Source organism: Brassica napus, chromosome A1 (genome assembly GCF_020379485.1).
Source record: "Brassica napus cultivar Da-Ae chromosome A1, Da-Ae, whole genome shotgun sequence".
NCBI lineage: Eukaryota > Viridiplantae > Streptophyta > Magnoliopsida > Brassicales > Brassicaceae > Brassica > Brassica napus.
In genome coordinates, this window is record NC_063434.1 from 29,561,186 (window position 1) to 29,585,407 (window position 24,222).

The following is a 24,222-nucleotide window of genomic DNA, read 5'->3' on the forward strand; positions in this document are numbered from 1 at the left end:
TATCTGAGAGTCAGAGAGAACTGCGATTGAATCGATACCATGTGATAGGGCAAAGTTCATAGCAGCGAGCACCGCTAAAGTTTCTGCCAAGAGGGGCGAGGTGACATGAGTTGACGTCGCTGAGTATTGGGATGTCGAGATCTCATCGTCCATGATCCATCCCAGACCAGCTTCCTCAGTTGATGAGTTCCAAGCAACGTCCGTGAACACCGAGTGCCAGGGCCCGCTTAACATTGTTATGGATTTTAGGGCAAAATTTTTGTTTTACCTTCTAAGATTTATATTCAGATAATGTTTAAAATGTTTTTAAATTTAATCAGTAATATTTTGTATATTTTGTGATGAAAATAAAATTATATGCATATCAAATATTTTGGACCCTTTTCAATTTTTTTATTATATTTATAATTTTTTTAATATAAAAATATAGACTTTTTAAAAAATTTGGATCCCTTATCTATTAATATACGGGGGACACAAGCTTAAGCCCGGGGCGGTCGCACCGCTTGTCCCCCTCCTCAGCCGGCCCTGCCGAGTGCTGTTCAGATCTTTCTTTGTCTTATCCATAACAAAACCAAAATATTCAAAGAAACTCAATAACATAAAAAATTTCCCTGTTAACTATTTTCCAAAAAAAAAAAAAACTTTGTGTTAACTGAAATAAAAGTGCTAAAATATTTACCTTCAGTGTTTCCATGGTCTGATATTTTAACCTCGCAGTCTTGTTGCTCCATCCTATGAGAAAATCCATAAGAAAATTCAAACTGAATCATACAAAAGGAATATGAATATTAGTCCGAGAAGCAGAAAAAAAAGACAATCTGAACAAAAAGGAAATTATAAAGCTATATCGGTTCTTGATGCTACACTCAAAACCAAAAAGAAAGATGTGAGATGAAAAGATTGAGAATAAAAGAGAAAACTGTGGAGAAGTTGAAAACAGAGGTGAAAATTAGTAATTTGAACAATTATTGAGAATATGAAATAATTTGAAATCATATCATGATAATAGGAGTCGTGGAGTTCTTTATATTTAGAGAGTTTTTTTTTAGAACTGGTTAATTTTGTAAGGGATTCAGATTTTAACTATTATTGTTGATGATTAATTAGTTTTTATTAATTTTTGAAAAATATAAAAATATTTTAATTTTATTGGTCAAAAGACTTTTGTTTTATTATATAAGGGATATATATTTACGTGACAATTTTTTAAATGACCGAACAAACAAGAGACATGACCAAGTGGTCAAATTGAGATTACTTGATTGGGTTGATAGCTGAAGATAAGATCAATCTTATTAATGATGCGCTTACATATAGATACTAGATAGTAAGATCTTCCCGCTGGTCCATGCACAATTAGATGGTGCCTGGACTGTTTTGTGGGTTTTACAGATGATGCGACCATGATACAAGCGGTGGTATTGGAGTTGATTAGTAAAAAGAATCATATCATACTGGAAAAAGATCATAAAAGATAGGTGGATTTTTAGCTATAGGGTGCAATTTCCCATATATATAAGGGATTACTTTTTGAGTCTCAAAAGAACAAAACATCCATAATTAGTTATCTAACTTTTGATTCTCTGGCTTCTCTTGCGAGGGCGTCTCTTGCCTCTCTTGCGAGGTCGTGGGTTTCTCTTACGAGGGCGGCTGTTTTCTCGTCTCTTATTCCGGCAGCGAGAGCAACACAGCCAAACACTACGGACAAAAGAAAACGTCAAGTGAATGTCAAGTGACTTGTGTGTTATTTTTAACGGAAACGTAAATAAATTAATTACCAATCCAAGTTATAGGATTCTGGACAAGCGTGTCAAACCCTGTAAATGAAACAATAGTCATAAATAAAAGCTCGAGAATATTAAAAGAGATGGAATCAGAGAATTTACACACAATGATCACGGGCTCCCCATGAAGAAACACTACGGACTGGGGCTCCGCATGAAGAAACACTACGGACTGGGGCTCCGCATGAAGAAACACTACGGGCTGATCTAATTACTCCACGAGTTAAGTGAGGCATGACGGACCTCAAAAAAATTGGAATCATTATCTCTTACCTGCTCATGGAAACTTTTATGAGAGATACAAAACTTTTATGAGAGATAAAAAGAGACTTGCACATAACCAAGCAAACATAAATAACAAAAAAAAATTGAATCCTCAACGAGAACATTATATCACGGTAAAGATCTAATCTTGGATCTCTATTGAGTTTAAACATTATGAAAAAGCGAGAATGGACAATAAGAGAGAAGATAACACAAGTTCTTCAGATCTGCATAACCACAGCTGTAAAAGAACCTTACGCTGATATGCTGTATCTTTTAAATGCCTGAAAGAAGAAATACAGAGATCCTTGTTATCTGCCGATATAAACCAAAGCAAAACCAGTCTCGAAAGTTAGACCATCAAATACATGGTCGGATTTTGAGAGAAAGACTCACCTCAGAGACCAAGACGGCTGCAGAGGGAAAAGATGAGGAATAAATGTGAAACAAACTTACTTTATATGCTAGTTACCAAAACCCTAAGTTTACTTGGTTACCAAGAATGAAATAACTGAAAATATCAACCCAAATCACATATTTCCATCGACTATCCTTAGAGCTTCAAAAGTCTCATTTTATTAGTATAGAAGTATAGTTTTCCTAATTTCAGAAGTACTTATTTTGGATTCCGGTGTATATGTATATAGAAAGTTAATATTTTGCCTTCGACTACAAAGAGAATATTTTCATCGACTAACTTTATTTTCTCAGATTTCCTTATTTTATATGTCCCTAATGTAAGCTATATATATATATACGGTTTGTATTAATTTCCTTATTTCATGTCATAATTTATAAAGATGGTTTGTTTACGGAATCGGAATATTATGCCTTGGACTACAAACATATTAATGCAAACCAACGATCTTTATTTCCTCGGATTTCTGAATATTCTCAATGGCCTAACGCTAAATCGATTTGTATAATACTATTTATACAGAAACTAGGGTCGGCCCGCCTGGCGGGATGAAAATAAAAAAATAATTTTAATAGTTAGAGTAAATATTTAATATACATTTTTATTAATTAAAAATATACATATTACATCAACCATGCTATCTCGAAAGTTTAGATATGATTTTCTAAGATAATATTACTTGTCATTTTTAAAAATATGATTTTTCCTGGTTAAAAGTTTTAAAATGATTTTCTTTTGTTAAGTAATCTATGTTTTAATTATACATTAAAAATTGAATGTGGCATTACATTATTTATTGTGATTTTCCGAAGTTGGATGACCATAAATAAACCCGTGAGAAGCAAACTAACTTGTAAATATAGATTAGGAAAATATAGATGAGGAAAATATTGGGGTGATGTATGATTATTATGTATCTTGTTTGTGTGGTTTTTATGTAAGCTTTTGCAAGATTATTATATATTAACTTTTATGGTTTTTTAAATAATGTTAGGATATGTAGTGATTACGTAAGAGATATATGTGGTGTTCTTATTGTATGTTTTTTTATAATTAGTAATCCATAATTGGTTGGTCAATTGTGTGTTACTATAATTATTGAATGACTTTATAGTAGATAGTTTAGTTAAAGCTTCATGACATTAAGGACCCCGTGGTTTGGGTACATTGTCATTCAGTTTGACTAATTCACTATTAACAATTGTTTCTGAAGTTTAGAATTTTTATGGTGTATTTTGTATATCTTTTTTTTACAAAATGGATACTTGTTTGGGTTTAGAACATTATATGTTTTTAGAACAATTGTTTATATGTTATCATGTCTGAATTGAATTTGTGGTTGTTGTGAGCAATGAGCCTTTTAATCATGTGAAATCTATACTATTAAAGCAGAATCCCTAATAGGATTCTGCCCCTATCTTTTCAATATATTTACAACTAAATGCCACTGCATTTTCTTTTTTTTTTTTAATAAAAAACGTCCATGTTAATAGACCAATCAGAAATCTTTTGTTTTAATCACTTATCCATAACGATTCCACGTAGCAACTTAGGCCCAAATCGAGTGAGCCCATGCGTTTATAAACCAATCAGAATATAACGTTTAGCCCATCGAATCCTATACCCTGAAAAGCCCATCGACATCATCAAACTCTATACCCTGAAATATAAAGTTTTCGGGGTTAGAACTCTAAACAAAACACTATCCAAGATCAATATAATGTATAGATTCTCAAAAATGTATGGAGCCTGTTCACATGCTTATTTAGATGATTCATGACACCTACCTCTATGTTATGATTTGCTTATCATAATGCAATGTATAATGATGGACAGTTTAATCTAACCAAAAATAAGGTAATCAAAGATGTTTATTTTTCAATTCATCCCCTAATTTCCGTATTTTTTTAAAAAAAATAACAACATAATTATATTGCGTATAAGATGTAAGGTATTCATAGATTTTGACAAGTAGGGTATAATTCCAAGATTTAGGCAAGTATTCACAATAGTAACAACATAATATTCCCTATTTGATACCTATAATAAATGTAAAAATAAATATACAAAAAAGATGATACGATCTAACAACATAATATTCCCTATCATGATCCCATATCTATTCTAACTAAAAAAAATTCAAATCATTCTCTACATTTCGTAATCAATTTTAAAAGTCTCCTAAATTGCGGCAAGTATTAATAATGTTAACAACATAATATTCCCTATATGATTTTCCGATTTAAAATGTGGAAGATATGAATTAGCTACAATTATGGTATTTCTAAAATAAATGTACAACTAATATTAGAAAAAAAAGATACGCAGAAGCTACATTAACGGTTCAAAAAAAAATCAATCTATAATCTAGATTGCATGTAACTTACTCACAGAATATTCAACCGTTTCAAATTGGTAACTGCATTTAGTACTATTAACTATAAAAATCTCGCAAATATTTAGAGTAGCCTACAAGTTTTCGAATACCTAATATACTCTTCCTATTACCTCTTCCTATTATAAATACCGAAGCCTTTTCCTAAACAAACTCATACCTCAAACCAAAAAATGGCTTCTATTGAAGAAATCACCGCCATCAGCGACTTGAAGCCAAGGCACACTAACAAGATTGTTCATGTCAAGGTTCTAATGGCAGATACATTATATCTAATGTAAAAAAGACAAACTTTCTGAAAATAACTTATCTTTTATATTGAAGTCATGTTTTCCTTCATAGAAGGATAAAGTTCGTAGTCTTTGATCGATTCACATCGTCTTCAGACTCTTCAAGATCATTCCAATCTCACATTCATAAGAAATCTGAAATAAAAAAAAACGTTACAATTTGATATTTGGTATTTACAAATCTCAAGAACAGGGGATATTATATTTACCGTTTGGTTGTCTTCCAACACTTCTTATGATACAATCGACAACCATCTCAGACTCATCTTTCTTCTCATCCTCGGTGAATCTACCGAGTTTTGAAGCTTCTGTTTCACTTTGTTTCCTAAAAAAAAGAAAAAAGAAAGAGTAAGCAATAGATTTAACTAAAACAGATTAGTTCAATCGGGCTTTCAAAACCTTACATGCTTTTATCAGATCTTTGACTTGCTCTTCGATCCTTAGATCGACCATCGGAATAAACGGAGGAGTCTAATCTGACATGCAAAAGATTTATAAAATGAGAAATTTTAAATCTTTCAGATTCCAGCTCGAAAATAGTACAGATGATCCCAGTATCTAGGGGTGTTCAATCCGGATATCGGTTCGGTTTCGGTTCGGTTTTTTTCGGTTTTCGGTATTTCGGTTAGTAAAATATAACTACCATTCTAAATCCATATTTACTTCGGTTCGGTTCGGTTTATATACCGTCGGTTTTCGGTTTATTCGGTTTTATACCAAAAAACATAATTATTTTGTTTGAGATCATATTATATGAATTTTAGAGTCATATTGTCAACACAGTCATTTATTAAAAATATATTACATGTTCAAATAGATGAACAAAAAAGTAAAAATGCTTCTACCATCAAATAAAATAATCAATTCTATAACTAAAATCAAAGCTTGAAATTTTGAAAATAAAAATATGAAACAAAACAAAAACATAAAAGAAAAGTTTTTCCACTCTTCCATATTTAGTGTTCATTAAAGTCATGTTTTTTCAATTGAAAATTTTCCATTAATTATTGTCCATCAAATTTATAATCTTCATATTAATTAAGTGAAGACTAAAATAAATCAAAAAGATCAAAAAAAGACTTAGAAAATAAGATGTATGAATTGCGATGTATTGTTATTTAATTATAGTTCAAATGTTTTACAAATTAAGGTTTTTTATTACTATAAAATTATGGTAATAGTTATTAACACAAATTTAACTTATGTAACAAATAGATTTTCATGTATTGTTTTAAAATAGATACATATTTATATGTTTCTACTTTTAATCGGTTTTGTTCGGTTTATTCGGTTTAATCGGTTATATACCAAACCATATCCAAATTCTACGGTTTTTATAAAATTATATCCATTCGGTTTATATGGTATATACCAAAACCAAACCATATTGTCTATTTCGGTTCGGTTCGGTTCGGTACGGTTCGGTTTTACCATATTGAACAGCCCTACCAGTATCTATACATTACGAAGAAAAAATATGATATTATACAAGTACCTGAACGGTCGGAGTTGAGTTTTACAGATCCATGAGTTTAAGACCAGAACAATCGGTGGTAATAAAGAGAGAATGTTCTGATATTTTCCAGCTTTCAATTTTCCAGAAAGAGACACCAAAGGTCTCGACAGCAAAAAAAAGAAAAAAACAACACCAAAGGTGAATGAGTTTTTTGTCTAAGATGTTTTAAAATTAAGCTTTGGGCCTCGACTATTAATAAAATCTAATAATTTTTAACATTTGGTTTGATTACTATGGGCCTTTTAAATTGATATTGTTTTAATAATATTATCATTAAAATTGATTGCCTAATTGATATTTAATTAGATAATATTAATATACATTTTTATACTAAAAATTGGAACTAGAATTTGATATTATAAAAACAGAAATATCATTGTTTAGTATATAATTTGAGCAATAATTACTATATATTATTGGACAATAGTCACAAAACTAAGAAGAAAAAAATATGTTATGAAAGTTAGGAATTAAATTTATAATTAATGTGTGAAATGGCTATGGTACAAGTGTATAGTTAATTTCACAAATTCAATACAGTTAACAAAAATTATAATAATTTTAATAAATATTATACATAAAATATAAAAATTAAAAAAATTCTTTCAATTAAAAAAAGTTATCAAACAATAAATATATCCGCGCTTTGAAAGCGCGGGTCAAAATCTAGTATTAAGTTAAAACTCCATTGCGAGATCAATTGTGGGGCATAATTATGTTTAACGGAATGTTTTTATTAAAAAGAATTTCAATTAATTTATGGCTGTTCAGAAAGTGTTTTATAACCTTCTCAACTCTTTGAAAACTCATGAATGAGTTTACAACTGTTCTCCACTTCTCTTCTATGCTTCCTACTCCATAAAAAAATCGTGACATATAATAGAGGTTTATTCTCTCTTAAAAAAAATTTTACAAAACTTATTAAGCTTCTCTAAACACATTGACCAAAAATACATATCTTAAAACACACACTCAAAGATCACTTTTTAATGCTTGAGAAGCCTGTCGCTTCCTTGAAACCATGAAAGTAAGGCCACGAATTGTAGAGTAGTGGGTTATATATGTTGCTTTCCCTGCAAACATGGCTTGAAGCTCATAAACCTTGGCTTGATCATGTAACTGATCCGACCACCCTTCTTGTTAACCTTTGGCAATGGCTCAGCCATGGTGTCTAGGTCATCCCCACTTGATCCAACCGTGACTTATGAATAGAGGTTGACCTCCTATTTTGTTCTTCAAGACCTTGTGATTTTCTCGACTTATTACATCATCGTTATCATGCACAATGCCTTTTTCAATTCCTTTCCTGTCAAGCAAGAGATCAGGGTCAAGACACCATATATGATCTTCTCATCGAAATCAAGAAAGCAACACTTGATCCCTTTCTAAACATTTGATATTATATGTCAAGTAGATGCATTCTACTTAGATAAAAAGAGATAGAGTAAGAGACTAAGGGATTTTAGTAACCATGTCATGGGTAAAATGATCTTGTTGTCTTTTGCATCCGTCTTAACAGTTTTCTCTTCCTCTTCTTCAACATCCTTATCCTCGCATAGTGTCGTTCATATTCATCCTCATCCCTGCCCAAGTCATGGTCAAAATATTCTTCATAGAATTTGATCGTCTGCGTCATCATCCTCACCGTTCTCCAGTTTGTTTCTGGGAATTTTCTGATTAACCTCTCTTGGATACCCCCTCTGATTGCAGTCTCCTGTTAACGTTTAAGGCCTTTGTTATTTAGAATCAAAGCTTAGACAGAACATTACTATAAACTTGTAAATGTGTTGTTAGTTGAAAGTGCCTTCACAATTTGACTTACCTTCTTATGAAACCTTCTTCAAATATTTCCAGAAATCCAGCAACCCATCAATCTGCATTCTCTACCCACTCGTTGTGCAACCGTTTCACAGTTTTGATCTGAAAATTTTGATTTAGACATTAGCAGAAGTGGTAAAAAGAGTTGGTTCATTAGAAGACAAAAACTGTAACACATATAATTTTAGATTTCCAAAGTTAGTAAGATCAAATCAATTCAACCCAGCCCAGATTAGATCACTCACCTTAGGTTTCAGATCCGATTGGTAATCGAATTTCCAGTCACTGAAATAGGGAAATGAAGGGGCACGGCTCTGACCTAGAAGATCAAGGCCACATTTCTCGTGTGTTGAAGCCATTCCCAGGAACTTGTGATGATCCATAGACCAATGGGTAACCGGATCGTCGAGTTCGCCGCCATTGGGACGAAATTAAAACAATCGAGGGAGAGAGGAAGAAGAGTCATGAGCAAAGAAAGAAAATGCTCTCCTACCTACATGGCAACTTCTATATATACTCAATCAGAGTGATAAAGAGGATTGAAGCTCATGGAGTGGAAGTCGTTGATTGATTTTCATAACTGCATACGTTTCTTGATGAGAAGGAGAACTGGAAGGGCGAGGGTTTCTAAGCCAAACAATTGAATCAAAACGCAACTTAGACTCGTAAAGGAGAATGACACGTGGAAGGCTCTCCACTCTTTATTTAGTGACGTGTCTCTCTAAAAAGAGAGTTGCGTTCTACTTTATATTAATAGATAGATAGATAGTATGATGAGTTAGATGTCTACCAGAACCCATAACATATATCTTTACTGCTTTCCATGTTCAAGCCATGCATGTCTGTTTTGCCCGGTGCACTACCCCATGGCACATCAGTTGTGGTTTCTAGGGTCTCTTTCTAGTGGTTTTAAAAGATTTATACGACTGGTGTTGCGGTTAGAAATTGGTGCGTTTGCGGGATACTTATGATTGATTAACTACCAAAGATTTATTTTTGGGTTAGAGTGGTTCACCAACCAATAGGATTGTGTTATTTCATATTTGATATCTTTCAAAAATGGAAACAAAATATTGTTACACTATTTTATGTTTTTAAAATAAAAAGATAAAAATAAATAATTAATAATAATAGTTGCAAGAAAATAACAATTTTTTAATAAATATATTTTTAATACCGTCAGCAAAACACTAAACCTTAAACGTTAAATCTTAAACCCTAAACCCTTGGATATCCGACCTGAAAGTTAAGAGAGTCAAGATGTGAGTGAGAATTCATTTATGGATTACATAATTTAGAGTACTTTGATGTGAGTGAAAACTCATTTATTGGACCTTTTCCCACATCTTTATTCACAATACCTTCTCTAATATCTGTTAACTTGGAGAGAAACCATTTTAAAGGAGCTATCAAGTTTAGGAATGTGTCTTCATCATCTAGGTTTCAGTTTCTAAACTTTGCTCAAAACAACTTAGATGGTCCAATCCCTGAACTGATATCTCAATACCATAACCTAGAAGAGTTACATCTTAGTTACAACAATCTCAATGGGTCAATACCAAAGTCTCTATCAAAATTATTCAAACTAGAATACTTTTGCCTCACCAACAACAACATGGAAGGGGAAGTACCAAGTTGGATAAGGAGATTGACTATGGTGGCATTTTCTAACAACTCTTTCAACAGTTTTGGACCATCATCACAAGTTCTAGATAAAACACACGTCAAGTGGTTGGATCTTAGCTCAAATGCTCTCCAAGGACCGTTGCCTCGTTGGATCTGCTCAACGGCTCAATCCCTCCATGTTTAAAGAACTCCACAACTTCTCTTACGGATTTGGTTCTACGTAAAAATAGTTTCAGTGGGATGATTCCAGATATATTTAATAATGCAACCAAGTTAATATCACTCGACGTCAGCGGTAACCAGCTAGAAGGAGAGCTTCCAAAGTCCTTGATCCATTGCACTCGTCTTCAGCTTCTGAACGTGAGAAGCAACAGAATCAAAGACACGTTTCCATTTTGGCTAGGATCTTTGCCGTCATTACATGTCCTCATCCTCAGATCAAACAAGTTTCACGGACCGCACGTGTCTGCAAAGTTCCAAAGCTTAAGAGTCATCGACGTCTCGCATAATGACTTCACTGGAACGTTACCAACTTTCTACTTCTCCGAGTGGCTTGAGATGACCACGGTGGGGGTTGAAGACGACAGCTTCATGATCTCTGACGTTCCTTACATGGGGAAGGTGCTGAACGCTACCGCCTCGTACATTAGCTCAATAGAGATAGTTAATAAAGGAGTGGAGATGGAGTTTAAGAGGATCAACCAAGACTACAAGACCGTAGACTTCTCTGGAAACAGTTTCTGTGGGAACATCCCTGAGTCTGTAGGACTGTTGAAGGAGCTGCGTCATCTCAACTTGTCGGGAAACGCGTTCACAGGCAACATACCACAGTCTTTGGGAGATTTGACAAAGCTCGAGTCGTTAGACTTGTCCAAGAATCAGTTGTCTGGTCAAATCCCTCAAAATCTTGGTGGTCTCTCGTTTGTGTCGCATAATCTTCTTGAAGGACCGGTGCCGAGAAGCACACAGTTTCAAGACCAGAGTTGCTCTTCGTTCATGGACAACCTTAAACTATACGGTCTTGAAGACATATGTGGAGAAACTCACGTGAAGAATCCTGTATTAGAAGTGCCAGCAGAGAAGGAAGAGCAAGTGGTTAACTGGATAGCAGCGGTAATAGCTTATGGACCTGGTGTTTTCTGTGGATTTGTGATTGGACATATCTTGACTTCACGCAAACATAAAATTGAAGTAACCAAAGTGTTTGTTAAAGACCTTCTCTTGTAGTTGTCTTACATGTACTGTCAAATTACGTTCACAAGCAGAGGCTATATATGATGTTATATCTGAACTGTTTCCTGTTATCTTATAATATTTTATTTTTTTGAGTCTCAAAAGAACAAAACATCCATAATTAGTTATCTAACTTTAGATTCTCCGGCTTCTCTTGCGTCTCTTGCGTCCCTTGCTAGTTCGTGGGTTTCTCTTATGAGGGTGTCTCTTTTACAGTCTCTTTTATAGTCTTTATAATCGCCAACGACAAACACAACGCCAACCACTACGTACGGAGAAAAGAAAACGTCAAGTGAATGTCAAGTGACTTGTGTGTTATTTTTAACGGAAACGTAATATCAATTAATTACCAATCCAAGTTATAGGATTCCGGAAAAGCCTATCAACCCCTGTAAATGAAACAATAGTCATAAATAAAAGCTCGAGAATATTAAAAGAGATGGAAGCAGAGAATTTACACACAAGCACTAGGGTCTCTAGAGCATGAAGAAACACTACGGGCGGATCTAGTTACTCCACGAGTTAAGTGAGGCATGACGGACCTCATAAAAACTGGAATCATTATCTCTTACCTGCTCATGGAAACTTTTATGAGAGATTCTAGCTAGGAGACTTGCACATAACCAAGAAACATAGATAACAAAAAAAAATTGAATCCTCAACTAGAACATAGTTATATCACGGTAAAGATCTAATCGTGGAGCTGTATTGAGTTTAAACATTATGAAAAAGCGAGAATGGACAATAAGAGAGAAGATAACACTAGTTCTTCAGATCTGCATAACCACAGCTGTAAAAGAATAAGCTTACGTTGATATGTTGTATCTTTTAAATGCCTGAAAGAAAAAACACAGAGATCCTTGTTATACCGATATAAACCAAAGCAAAATCAGTCTCGAAAGTTAGACCATCAAATACATGGTCGGATTTTGAGAGAGAGAGAGAGACTCACCTCAGAGACCAAGACGGCTGCAGAGGGAAAAGATGAGGAATAAATGTGAAACAAACTTACTTTATATGCTAGTTACCAAAACCCTAAGTTTACTTGGTTAGCAAGAATGAAATAACTGAAATATCAACCCAAATCACATTAACTAAAGTTTCTAACTGATCCGAGAAGACTTCCGCGCTTGTTTTTAAGTCTTCTAGACTAGTTTTTGAATAACTTGTATATTTAAGAGTGATAAGTAACTTCAAGATATGTAAAACTCATATTACAAAATATGTTATCTCCCTTAGTTTTACTAAATTTGACTAAGTTTTTCAACACAAACTTATAAAAAATATGATATGCTTTGACTAGTTATTATTGTTTGTTTTCATTTCTTAAGTATTATTGTTATACACTAATGATGATTATTGTTATGAGTTGGAAGAAGGGTTAAAATGCTTCTTATGCGATTCTTTTGTAAGTTTTTATCGATTCATAGTACTACCAAATTTAACTAAATTGTTATAGTATATAACTACTGATCGATGATCCATTGTGCTTTGGTCGCAGGGAGAAACAATTCATGCGTGTGTTGTTAATAAAGATTTGGTCGCCTGCTTTTATCCCATTTTTGAGGGGTGTTCACGGGTGATATTAAATTTTAATGTCACGACATCGGTGGGTGCATATCGAACAACAAACATGCATACAAAATAGTGTTTTCAAATTCAACCCGTGTCCGTGTCTCAGAACTGCTGCCTCGCCAATTGACTGGTTTCCATCCCGTTGCTTTTAGTGATATTTTAGATGGGAACTTTTATACTGATTACTTGGTTGGTGAGTATACATATGTCAATGGAGAGCTAGAGGGGTTTTTCTCCAGCTCCAGGGGAATTAGACAAGGGTGCTCACTCTCCCCATACCTCTTTGTGATCGTGAGTAATGTTCTATCTAGACTCCTCAATTCTGCAGTTCTCAATGGAAGGATTGGATATCATCCTTACTGCACGTCGTTAAAATTAACTCATCTCAGTTTTGCTGACGATATCATGGTCTTCACAAATGGATTGCCTGAGTCCTTGAAAGGTACTCATGAAGTGTTCAAGAACTTTGCTAAAATCTCGGGTCTCTGTATTAATGTGGCCAAATCCACAGTGTTTGCGGCAGGGAAGGACAAACAAAGGTTGCAAGACAAGGCCATCTCCACGGGTCTCTCAGTCTCTGCTCTACCAGTAAAGTATCTTGGTCTCCCTCTCACGACCAAGACAATGACTAGAAATGACTATGAACCTATGCTGGCCAAGATCAGAGCTCGTTTTCAGAGCTGGACAAGTAAGTCTCTATCCTTTGCGGGAAGACTTATGCTTATTAAAACAGTCATTGCCAGTACAACAAACTTCTGGAGCTCTGCTTTCTGCCTTCCCAAGGCTTGTATGGATGATATAGAGAGTATGTGTTCCGCGTTCCTTTGGAGTGGGTCTCCAAGTGACTCTACTAAAGTGAAGGTAGCCTGGTGGGATGTATGCTCCCCGTTAGAAGAGGGTGGGCTGGGAGTCCGACCATTAACTGAGGTAAATACAGTCTCATCTCTCAAACTAATATGGCGGTTGCTTAGCGGTTCACAGTCTCTTTGGGTTGATTGGGTGAGGAAGTACCTTATGAGAAATGAATCCTTCTGGGATATACGAGATACTGGACTGGGGTCCTGGATATGGCTGAAGTTATTGAGACTGCGCTGCCTTGCAAAACGGTTCGTTCGTATGGAAGTGCACAATGGACAGCTGGTGCATTTTTGGACTGATATATGGCACCCTTCTGGTCGTTTGATAGAGGTGGCGGGTGAAATAGGAACTCAAAAACTGGGTATTGCTAGGTCTGCGTTGATTTCTGAAGTAAGGGTCGGAGCTCACTGGTCATTTCGTCGCTGTCGTGATGTCAGAATGCGAGACATAATCCACATGATCGAGGCTCATCACTTGGCGGAAGATAGAACAGCAAATGATATTGTCCTATGGCGGAAAAATGAGAATGAGTTCTGCGATGTTTTCTCTACCTCAGCGACATGGCATCAAATTCGTACTCACAGGACACAAACAACCTGGAGCAAAGTGGTTTGGTTCTCTCTTGGGGTGCCATGTTTTGCTTTTATTACCTGGCTGGCAATAAAGAACAGACTTTCCACTGGCGACCGTATGCAGAGCTGGGGAATAACTCAAGGATGCTTATTTTGTGGCGAACCACATGAATCAAGAGATCATTTGTTTTTTGCATGCCCCTATACCTTCACACTCTGGATAGAAGTGGTTGGAAGCCTGCTTGATAGGGACGCGGACCCTGACTGGGAAAGCACGCTTGATCATTTACAAACGGGAAGATTTGATCAGACACGTTTCATCCTTCTTCGATTGGTGTTTCAAGTTACAGTTTACATGATATGGAGGGAGAGGAACAACAGGAGGCACTCTCAGAAGCCAAGACAGATTCAACAGCTAGCGAAGGTCATTGACAAGACAGTAAGAAATAGACTCTTGTCTGTGAGATACTGGGAGAAGCCTCGCTTAAGGGGGCTAATGCAATATTGGTTCCAAACACATAGCTAGATAAGAAATTTTATTCTTTATTCAACCATGTACATAAACTCTTTTTCCTATGATGATCAATAAATTTAACATTTCATCAAAAAAAAAAGAGTATACATATGACATTTTTTTGTTTACATTCTTCGCATTAATAATGTTCATTGTTAAATCTATGCGTTGCCTAACACTTTCTTTAATTAGTATATACATATATTTTAGACGTTATCGGCCAGGTCGTTGGATTTAGTAATTTGGACATTATATCTGTCGATGGCAAGGATACCCACAAGCAGGGCCGGCCCAAATAATAATTGGGCCCTGTGATGATTAAAAAAAATTCTAAACTCATCAAATCTGTAAAGAATTATTTGTATTATATGATTTTATAATTTAGGGTCCTTGTTTCCTTAAGAAAATTGAACGAAAAATAGTGGACCCAGTGCAAATGCACTGTCAGCACTGGGTCAGAGCTGGTACTGCCCACAAGTTGTCCTTACAGCTTAGGAATCAAGTGTAACGATTCATTAGTTTATACTTTGTAGATATAAGGTTGGATTATAGAATATGCTTATGTACGTTCTGTTAATGTTTAATTCAGTGATCAGCGCCTCACAATCGTTTTGTGGGGTGATAATGCTGAGGTGGTTAGTGATGTCCTTCATTACAGCATCAATTACAGCATCAACCGTGCTTTGATATGCGTTGTCAGATTTGGGAAGATTAGTGTCTGCCAATGTAAGCATTATATAGAACTAAAGAACCAATATAATTTAAATTATCCATTTTCACTTACACATTTGTTATGCAATTTTACCCATCTAACGTTTTTTATTTTGTTATATGTACAGCAGAACGTAGTGTTTCCAACGTCTACAATATTTCTGATATTGCCTTGAATCCTGATATGGATGAGGTTGAAGCTTTCTTGAAACTGTAATTAATATATGAACTATTATAGTGTTTTTTATTTATTAATAAACTGTGTGATGATATTTCATTATCTCTCCGTGTACATTTTAATAGGTTACCAGAGGATGAGATCACTTTGGAACATATGGATTCAAAACCACTTTGTCTGGTATCGAATATTTCTGAAAAAAATGATTTCTTTGTTGACACCCCAAGGAAGACTATCACACAAGTGTTGGACACCACACATGTAAGAACCTATCTTATTTATATAATTTTCTATGTATTGTTATGGAAAATTGTAGGGACCAACTGTCTGAGATTGTACAGGTTCAGATGTGTATTATCACGTGTACCATTGCTGCGATAGATACTGATAAGAGGTGGTACTATTTGAGTTGCAAAGTCTGCGGAAATGAAATTTTGAAAGTGTCTGACGACGGGTCTGCTGGTGGAGCTGATGATTTAAATACTTTCCATAATTACTACTGTGTCAAGTGTAAAACTTATAGTCCAAAGCCCGATACAAGGTAAGTTTCCAAGAACTACGAAAAAAACGACCGTGTCTGATACACATATTGTCTAATATCCCCCTATATATATACAAAAGGTACATGTTAAATTTGGTTGTTCTTTACAATACTGGCGTCACCAATTTCCTTCTACTCGAAAACCTAGCACAACAACTACTTGGACAACCTTGCATTGCATTAACTGGTGGTGGAAACACTGCTGTGGTTATATTTCTACTTAATATTATGTTTTGTATAACTGATTACATAAAGCAGAAAATGATTACTATTACAGATCCAGGGACGTCCTCTCCCTGCCGTTCTCACAAAGTTGGTTGGTAAAACATATGTCTTCAAGATTAATATTGATAAGGATAATTATCCGTACACGCACGAGCCTTTCAAAGTTCTGAAGATTATAACAAGTACGGACATGATTTATGAGCTTGCTGTCAACCATTCTCATGTGGTATGTGAATGAATCTGGTTTGTCGATTAACCAGATATAATTGTCAATCTATATTGACGTTATTAATTATTTTAATGTTATTGAATACAGTATACTGGAAGCACAAATTGTCGCGCGATTTCAAGTCAGTTATATCCACCCGAGGTATCGACATTTTCAAATACGATCTTCAACACGCCCTGTTTTTTTATTTTATTTTTAATTATGATTGTTTTGTGAACAGGGATCTACATCTAAGCTATGTGGTTCGTATAATCATGTACTGGCTGACTATCTCACACCTGCTAAAAGGCGTGGATCCCCTTTTTCATTAGACGTAGCTGAAAGTTTAGAGATGAATTGTGTGACAAAGGGATCGTGTTCGGTTAGGATAAAGAAGGAGAAAACTCATAAAAGTGGCTGAAACGATAAGTGTAACGTCGAGGGGAAGGGGCAGTAGTTTATTCACACACAGAATTGATTCTTACGTAATGTTTAAATTTCCTTGCTTTTGTTTCATTGCTATTTCTTATCCTCTGGTTCACTTTGATATAATTAGAAGCTCCTTAATGACTTTTTAACTATACTCTGTGTTCTCTATTTGGTTGTAAACACGTTAATCAGAGTGTAGACAAAATGTGTCTCCAACTTACTATAGACATGATATTTGCTTTCTTCCTAAACTGATAATATAATGTTTTTATACACTAATAGACAAACGATAAGATACAAATTTACAGCGTTTTTGAGAATTTTCTGTTATTTTAAATTTACTAGGGGCTTAGCCCCGCGCAAACGCGGGGATGTTAGAAATTCTTGAGATGTTGCAATTGGTTAGGTTGACGAATGTGGAGTGAAGAAAAAGAGCAAAGAGATGTATATGAAGGAGAAGAGTGATGAGATGCATAAGAAGAAGAGTGATGAGATGCATAAGAAGAAGAGTGAATAATTTCTTTAATTCTTTAAGTGCAGTTGTGTTATGGTTGATATTTTTTTAACTTGAAATGGAATTGAACAATGGTTAAACTGAACATACGTATATCTAGGTTTTGCATGTTTAATAGTGGTATTGTGTGTCATGTAAATGATTTGAGGTAACAGCAAATGATGAAAACATGGATTGCATTGTAGTACTCTGCAGCAGCAAAGTAGTGGTACATCAAAAAGAGGACCTACAACACCAGGAAAAGAAAACAATGATATGAGGTAACAGCAAATGAAAAGGCAAATTAAGCACTAAATGCTTCGTTGAGAACTAAAATAATCTTCCCAGCTGATGCATCAACAGTTGTAGGGCAAGCCATCCAGCCTTTCCACTCCCCGATTTGATGGCTATTCAAGTACATGATAGATTTCCCGTTGAATGCTGATTTGTCATATTATGTATCGTAAACGAAGTTATTGCTGAAACGATGATGAGAAGGAAGTAAAGGAACAGAAAGAGATCTCGGTTGAAACTCTGCATCAAAATAGAAACAATGCAAGTCTCAGTCACATATCAAATGCACAATTGTAGAATCTAAATTTTTCAACATAACATAAAACCAACTTGAATGATAAACAAAAATAAGTGTAATAAGATGTTGCTGAACAATGTATAGTCCCCTATAGCTACATAAACCATTCGTGAAACTACTAAACCATAATTTCGTATAATATATCAATTATCATCATCACCTTCTTGGATGAATTGAAGACATCCGTGCGGTCACATATGTAAAAGTATCCCATAAGTACCGCGAACTCGATTCTGCAAACAAAAACAAAATAATAGAAAAGAATGAACCTTTCAACTTTACTCTAGAAAACACACCCCAAAGACTCACATTGCTCTTAACGTCAGCCTATTCTCAACCAAGAAGGACTCATCCAAGAGGACAAACCTGCATAGAAACCAAGATAAGCATCAAGAAAACAACAACAACAGAGATTACTGGTTCCTTCAGGAAGAGAACTAATGTAACCTAAAAGAGGCATTGGCTTTGGGAGCAGATGATTGAAGACCTCCGCCACCATCTTCTATTAAAAGAGCTTTATCATCTTCTTTCACAAAATCTTTCCCAATTTCCACCCAATTGACATCAATTTAAAAACAAAACAAAAAAAACACGATTATATCAACATACGCTTTGGCGGAGATGGAATGTTTCGTATAGCGCAGATACTCGGAGTATAGCCACGCCGCGATCACCGGCACAATCCCGAGCACCACCGACATCTGCAATTTACCAAAACGAAATCACTCTCGTATCACTAGCAAACCAACAAGTAGCTCAAACTGTAAAAGAAGCCTAAACGAAGTAGAGAAGATCCAAATCTAAACGAATATAAGACGTACTAGCCCAGGTGTAACAGGATTTGAAATCGACATCTCCGATCAAGCGCGATTAATAAGACGGATTCAGACTCTGCCAGTTTCCAAATTTGAACTTTTGGCGATTGCCGTTCGTTCCTGAACCAGATCTGGTGGTGGTAGATCTCGTGATCAAATCGAGAAGAGAAACAATTGAACGAATCTAAGGTCTGGATCAACGAGTATAGAGAGATCCTCGAATCCTCTCTCGCGAGTTAAGTGTGTCTTAGCGAGAGAGTTCTATACATTTAAAAGTTAAAATAAAACTACTAACCGACAAAATTTAAACTGAAGAATTTTAACCAAATTATGAAACAGCATTTTTTGGTTTTTATGCTCTTCTATCAATTTGGGGGCCATTATAGAATACGATTATTTTGCATCGATACAAATATATGTGTCAGTTAACTTGAGATTCTAAGAATATAAAGAAAAATGTTAAAAAGATTGATTATAATAGACACATTTGTTTTCAGACTACCTACAAAAATCTGTGAAAACATCAACAGGATATTGGCTAAGTTCTGGTGGGGATCATGAGACAGAACGGGACTACACTGGTACGTTTGGAAACGAGTATGTAAACCAAAACGAAAAGGTGGATTAGGCTTTCGAGATATAGAAAGCTTCAATCAAACTTTATTGGGTAAGCAGGTATGGTGCATTCTTCAAGCACCAAACTATCTTATGGCAAGAATTCTAAAGGTTCGGTACTTCTCTGACCTCGACCATCATTCTCAAGCTCCTTCTCCAAGTAATAGTCTACACCACTTGGAGAGAGCGAAATGCAAGGATCTTTCGGAATGAATCTTTGTCAGAGGCAGCTATATTTTTCTCGGTGAATCGGATAATGCAGGACAGACTGTTATCTTTCCCTCATCATTCTGACGGCTCTGTTTCTATTCTAAGTTGTTATTTTGTTTTAGTGTTCCTCCTCTGTAGTTTTTATATGACTATATCTCCTTTCTCTTGAAATAAGTTGCCAAGCAACAACTCTAGATAATAATAATATTACCAACCAACAAGGGTAACTTTCTCTCTCTTGGACGACTCCCAAGGCGATCTCTCCGTTCCTCCACCGTGTCGCCTTCCCTTGCAACTCACCGGCGTCTTATCAGGCGTCGGCAGCTCAGCCTCATCTCACCGTCGTCCCCCGATCTGGCGGCGAAGATGAAGAAGAAGAAACCTAAGAAATCTCCGTCGAAGCCCCCTCTCAAGGATCCCTCTCCATCGAAATCGGTCCTCCTGAAATCTGACGCGATGGATCTCGCAAAAAACTCCGACCTGGTTGTTTCTGATGCCCAATCCGGCCTCCCCGCCGGTGCGGTTGCTCAACAATCCGAAGGAGATGCAGATCTGGCCGAAAGCCCCGTTGAAGTTTCACCTGGAAAGACAGTGATCGTCGTTTCTCCGACTGATCCATCCTCCGCCGATGAATCCCCTGAAATTGTGCCTCAGTCGAGCTCCGCACCGTCGCAGAGCCCCTCCGGCGCAGACCAGGATGAGCCTGTTACCTTCGATCACAACGCGGCTCCATCCACATCCAAAGTTCTAGCTACTACTGAGTCGAGCCCTGTCTCTCCAAGGAGCTCCTCCGTTCTAGCTCCGGTTGAGCTAACTATTGGCGACGTTAAAACAGCTCCCTCCCCTATTTTACCTCTACCTACTGCTGATGCCATTGTCCCTTTGAGCTTGCAGCTAGTTTCTGTGGAAATAACTTCTGAAAGCCTTACGGCCAGGAATGACCCAGCGAAAGAAGCGAATGTTGAGGTTGGAAAGCTTCAGCCAGCAAATGAAGTGAAAGCAGCTCCCCGGGAACCCGCCAAGAGCAACGAGCCCCCAAAACCTGACTGGTGCGCCCACGCAAAGGGTATTGGGAAAAGACTATTGAAGAAAGGTGAAGCATACACTCTACCTTCGGGTGAAGCCTGTATTAGGATCCCAAACTCTGTCATCGAAAAGAACAGGAAGTCTTGGGAGCCGTTTGTCATTGGACAATTCTATTCTGACCCTCCTTCTCAAGGTACTCTGCATAACATCGTCAATGGTATATGGAGTAAACAATACAGAGACATTGTGGTATCGAAAATGGAAGGCTTCTCCTTTCTGTTCCGCATCCCTAATGCGGCGACAAGGAACAGAGTTATCAATCAAAAACTATGGCAAATAGAAGGCCAGACGATGTTTGTTGATAAATGGGAGCCGGGTGTGGTATCGGTCAAGCCTGAGCTCACCTCTGCCCCCATTTGGCTCGAGCTACGAAAGGTCCCATTCCAGTTCTTTAATGAGGATGGGTTGGAACGGATTGCGGGACTGGTGGGCCACCCTGAGTTCCTCCACCCTGCGACTGCAAATAAAACGAATTTGGAAGTTGCCAAAGTATTTACCATCATTGATCCGAGGAAGCCACTTCCAGAGGCAGTTAATGTTCAGTTTGATTCAGGAGAAATCTGCAGAGTGTTGGTATCAAGTCCTTGGATGCCACCGGTTTGTGAACTTTGTAAGGAGATCGGTCATATCTCCAAGCGCTGTCCGAAGAGCCCCAAAGCCTGCGCTTACTGTAAGTCCCCTGATCACGTTCTTGCTCACTGTCAAAAGAAGCCTAGACAGGATGGTCCGGGGAAAAAGACACGGCGTGGGAGATCTAAGGACAAAAAGCCTCAGTCGAACGACAATTCAAACTCACAGCCGGCTCGCTCAGCTCCAAATGACCAGGAGCAGTCTAGAGCTTCAAAATCTTTGGAGGGTAGTGGTTCCTTTCAGTGGGTTCCAACAAACTCCCCTGCAAACCAAGCCACAAGATCAGGGTCTCTTCAGGTAGAAGTTGTAAAGAATTCACGGCTTGGTTCAACAAATGAAACGGCGATTGGCGAGACTAGCGGTTCTACTTTGATGGTGCAAAGAGAGCTGCCAAGGAGCAGTTCCCTTTCTGGTCAGTCTGATGTTCAACCTGATTCCTCAGATGTTGAGTCCTCTGATTCTGAACTTGAAGAAGGCGAGTTTAGCAAGCACGAGCCGGATTTTGAAGTTGTGCGTAACAGGAAAAGATTCTCAGGTCAGAAAGGGAAACGGGGCGGGGGCCCCAAAATCTATTAAGTTATGTCGACTGACATTTTTTGTTGGAACGTCCGCGGTCTCAATAAATTAAATCACCGTAGTGGACTTCGTAAATGGTTTCGGAAAAATAAGCCTCTTTTTGGTGGTCTGCTAGAGACTCATGTCAAGCAGCCAAAAATGAATAAATTTGTTTCGGATATCTTCCCGGGGTGGTCTTCTGTTGATAACTACGCTTTTTCGCCGCTGGGTAAAATTTGGCTAATCTGGCACCCGTCTCTTTTGGTTACGGTTGTTTCAAAATCCCTTCAGATGGTTACTGTCGCTGTTGCTTGGCCCTCTCCTCAATCAAACCTCATCGTCTCGGTCATTTACGCATCTAATGATGCGGCAGAAAGGTCTGTGTTATGGGCTGAACTTCTGGACCTCTCTCTTACTCATGGTTTAGGCTCGAAGGCATGGATCATTCTTGGAGATTTTAACCAGATCAGAGACCCGCTCGAGCATTCGATCCCAGCGACGCTAAATATGGACAAGAAGATAAGAGACTTCAATCAGTGTCTGTTTGATGTAAATGTGGAGGACATGAACTTCAGAGGGAACACCTTCACTTGGTGGAACAAGCGCAAAAGCTCTCCAATAGCTAAGAAGCTCGATCGCTGTCTGGTAAACGGGGAGTGGCTCACGTCCTTCCCTGCATCAGTTGCTTTCTTTGGTAATCCGGATTTCTCAGATCATGCTGTCATCTCAGTCTCTCTTGACCCGGTACAAATAAGAGCAAAGAAGCCGTTCAGGTTCTACAACTTTCTCATCCAGAGCCCGGACTTCATGGATATGATCGCTGAGAACTGGTTCTCCTTCAACGTCCTAGGATCTGTGATGTTCAGAGTGTCTAGAAAGCTAAAACTCCTCAAGCAGTGCATCAGAAGCTTTAGTCACCAAAACTTCTCTGGTATCGAAAAAAAGACAGCTGCGGCTCACGAAAATTTGCTGAGGGCTCAATCGGCCATGCTTGCTGATCCAGCAACTGATAATGCTTCTTTTGAGCTCCAAGCTCTTAGCACCTGGGAGGAGTTGTCAGCTGCTGAGACGGCTTTCTTTTTTCAACGGTCTCGCATCACTTGGTTATCTCTAGGGGATGGGAACTCTCGTCTGTTCCACAGATATGCGGCCTCTCGTCAAGCTCTGAATCACATCCACTACTTAATATCTGATACAGGAGAACGCATTGAGTCTCAAGAGGGTATGAAACAGCTTTGTGTCGATTACTTCTCTGACCTTCTAGGTGGCCCGGTCGCTGCACCAATGTTTATCCAAAGCGATCTTGACCTCCTGTTCGACTTCAAATGTTCAGCGGATCAGGTTGAAAGTTTTGAAAAAAACTTCACCAGCGAGGATGTCAGGAACACTTTCTTCTCCTTACCTAGAAATAAAACAGGTGGTCCTGATGGCTACTCCTCAGAATTCTTCACGGCGACATGGTCTATCATTGGTCCCGAAGTTACTGAAGCTGTCCTTGAATTCTTCAGATCTGGTAAAATCTTGAAGCAGTGGAACTCAACCTCCTTGGTTCTTATTCCGAAGAAGCCGAATGCCTCCACTACTGCAGATTTTAGACCTATATCTTGTCTCAATATGGTCTACAAAGTCATCTCTAAGCTGCTCGCATCTAGACTTAAGGAAATTCTCCCACTGATGATTTCGAAATCCCAGTCGGCGTTCATTCCAAGTCGTCTACTAGCGGAGAATGTCTTGCTGGCCACGGACCTAGTGAATGGTTACCATAACCACTCTCTGTCGCCCCGTGGTATGCTCAAAATCGACCTAAGGAAAGCGTTTGACTGCGTACGGTGGGACTTTATCCTCGCATCACTACGCGCCCTAGCTGTCCCGGAGAGTTTCATTCTACTGATCTCAGAATGTCTGACCACCGCCTCTTTCTCTGTTTCAGTCAATGGGGTTTCAGGAGGTTTCTTTAATAGCACCAAAGGGATCCGACAGGGTGACCCCCTATCCCCATATCTCTTTGTTTTGGCTATGGAATGTCTGTCTAGGCTTCTCATGTCTCGCTACGAGATGGGAGCTATTG

At 37.4% G+C, this 24,222-nt stretch overlaps 2 protein-coding genes, 1 long non-coding RNA gene and 1 pseudogene across 6 annotated transcripts; 2 read left to right on the forward strand and 2 right to left on the reverse strand.

Annotated features, from left to right (window-relative positions):
- Window positions 1-4,379: 4,379 nt before the first annotated feature.
- Window positions 4,380-7,338, reverse strand: LOC106366200. Its single transcript, XR_007326390.1, has 4 exons — window positions 6,650-7,338; window positions 5,559-5,630; window positions 5,364-5,479; window positions 4,380-5,289 (listed from the first exon to the last, which is right to left on the reverse strand). It is a non-coding gene; the product is annotated as an uncharacterized LOC106366200 (long non-coding RNA).
- A 1,539-nt stretch (window positions 7,339-8,877) lies between these two features.
- Window positions 8,878-11,442, forward strand: LOC125579384 (annotated as a pseudogene).
- Window positions 11,443-15,302: 3,860 nt separating this feature from the next.
- Window positions 15,303-17,675, forward strand: LOC125579429. Its single transcript, XM_048743522.1, has 9 exons — window positions 15,303-15,370; window positions 15,456-15,592; window positions 15,706-15,790; window positions 16,072-16,296; window positions 16,377-16,503; window positions 16,574-16,747; window positions 16,838-16,891; window positions 16,971-17,111; window positions 17,565-17,675. The coding sequence occupies exons 1-9, from the start codon at window positions 15,303-15,305 to the stop codon at window positions 17,673-17,675; spliced, it is 1,122 nt and encodes a 373-aa protein (XP_048599479.1).
- A 156-nt stretch (window positions 17,676-17,831) lies between these two features.
- On the reverse strand, window positions 17,832-19,350 carry LOC106346085 (protein REDUCED WALL ACETYLATION 2). Of its 4 annotated transcripts, none has more exons than XR_007326403.1 (6): window positions 19,065-19,350; window positions 18,853-18,944; window positions 18,691-18,781; window positions 18,553-18,609; window positions 18,404-18,476; window positions 17,832-18,185 (listed from the first exon to the last, which is right to left on the reverse strand). XR_007326403.1 is itself a non-coding variant. In XM_048763458.1 (5 exons), exons 1-5 carry the CDS (start codon window positions 19,095-19,097, stop codon window positions 18,063-18,065), a joined length of 378 nt encoding a protein of 125 aa, XP_048619415.1. In that variant the 5' UTR covers window positions 19,098-19,339; the 3' UTR covers window positions 17,832-18,062. The 4 variants fall into 4 exon arrangements, 1 of the variants encoding a protein (XP_048619415.1); XR_007326411.1 differs by having other exon boundaries at window positions 18,691-18,745; window positions 19,065-19,348; XR_007326400.1 differs by having other exon boundaries at window positions 18,691-18,944; window positions 19,065-19,347.
- Between the last annotated feature and the right edge of the window lie 4,872 nt (window positions 19,351-24,222).

Coding starts and splice junctions, on each gene's coding strand:
- LOC125579429 (XM_048743522.1), top strand. CDS start 15,303: ATGCACTGTCAGCACTGGGTCAGAGCTGGTACTGCCCACAAGTTGTCC. Junction 15,371..15,455: donor TTACAGCTTAGGAATCAAGT/GTAACGATTCAT, acceptor TGTTTAATTCAG/TGATCAGCGCCTCACAATCG. Junction 16,297..16,376: donor AGTCCAAAGCCCGATACAAG/GTAAGTTTCCAA, acceptor TATATACAAAAG/GTACATGTTAAATTTGGTTG.
- LOC106346085 (XM_048763458.1), bottom strand. CDS start 19,097: ATGTCGATTTCAAATCCTGTTACACCTGGGCTA. Junction 18,610..18,852: donor CATTCCATCTCCGCCAAAGC/GTATGTTGATAT, acceptor GTTTCTATGCAG/GTTTGTCCTCTTGGATGAGT. Junction 18,477..18,552: donor AGGCTGACGTTAAGAGCAAT/GTGAGTCTTTGG, acceptor TTTTGTTTGCAG/AATCGAGTTCGCGGTACTTA.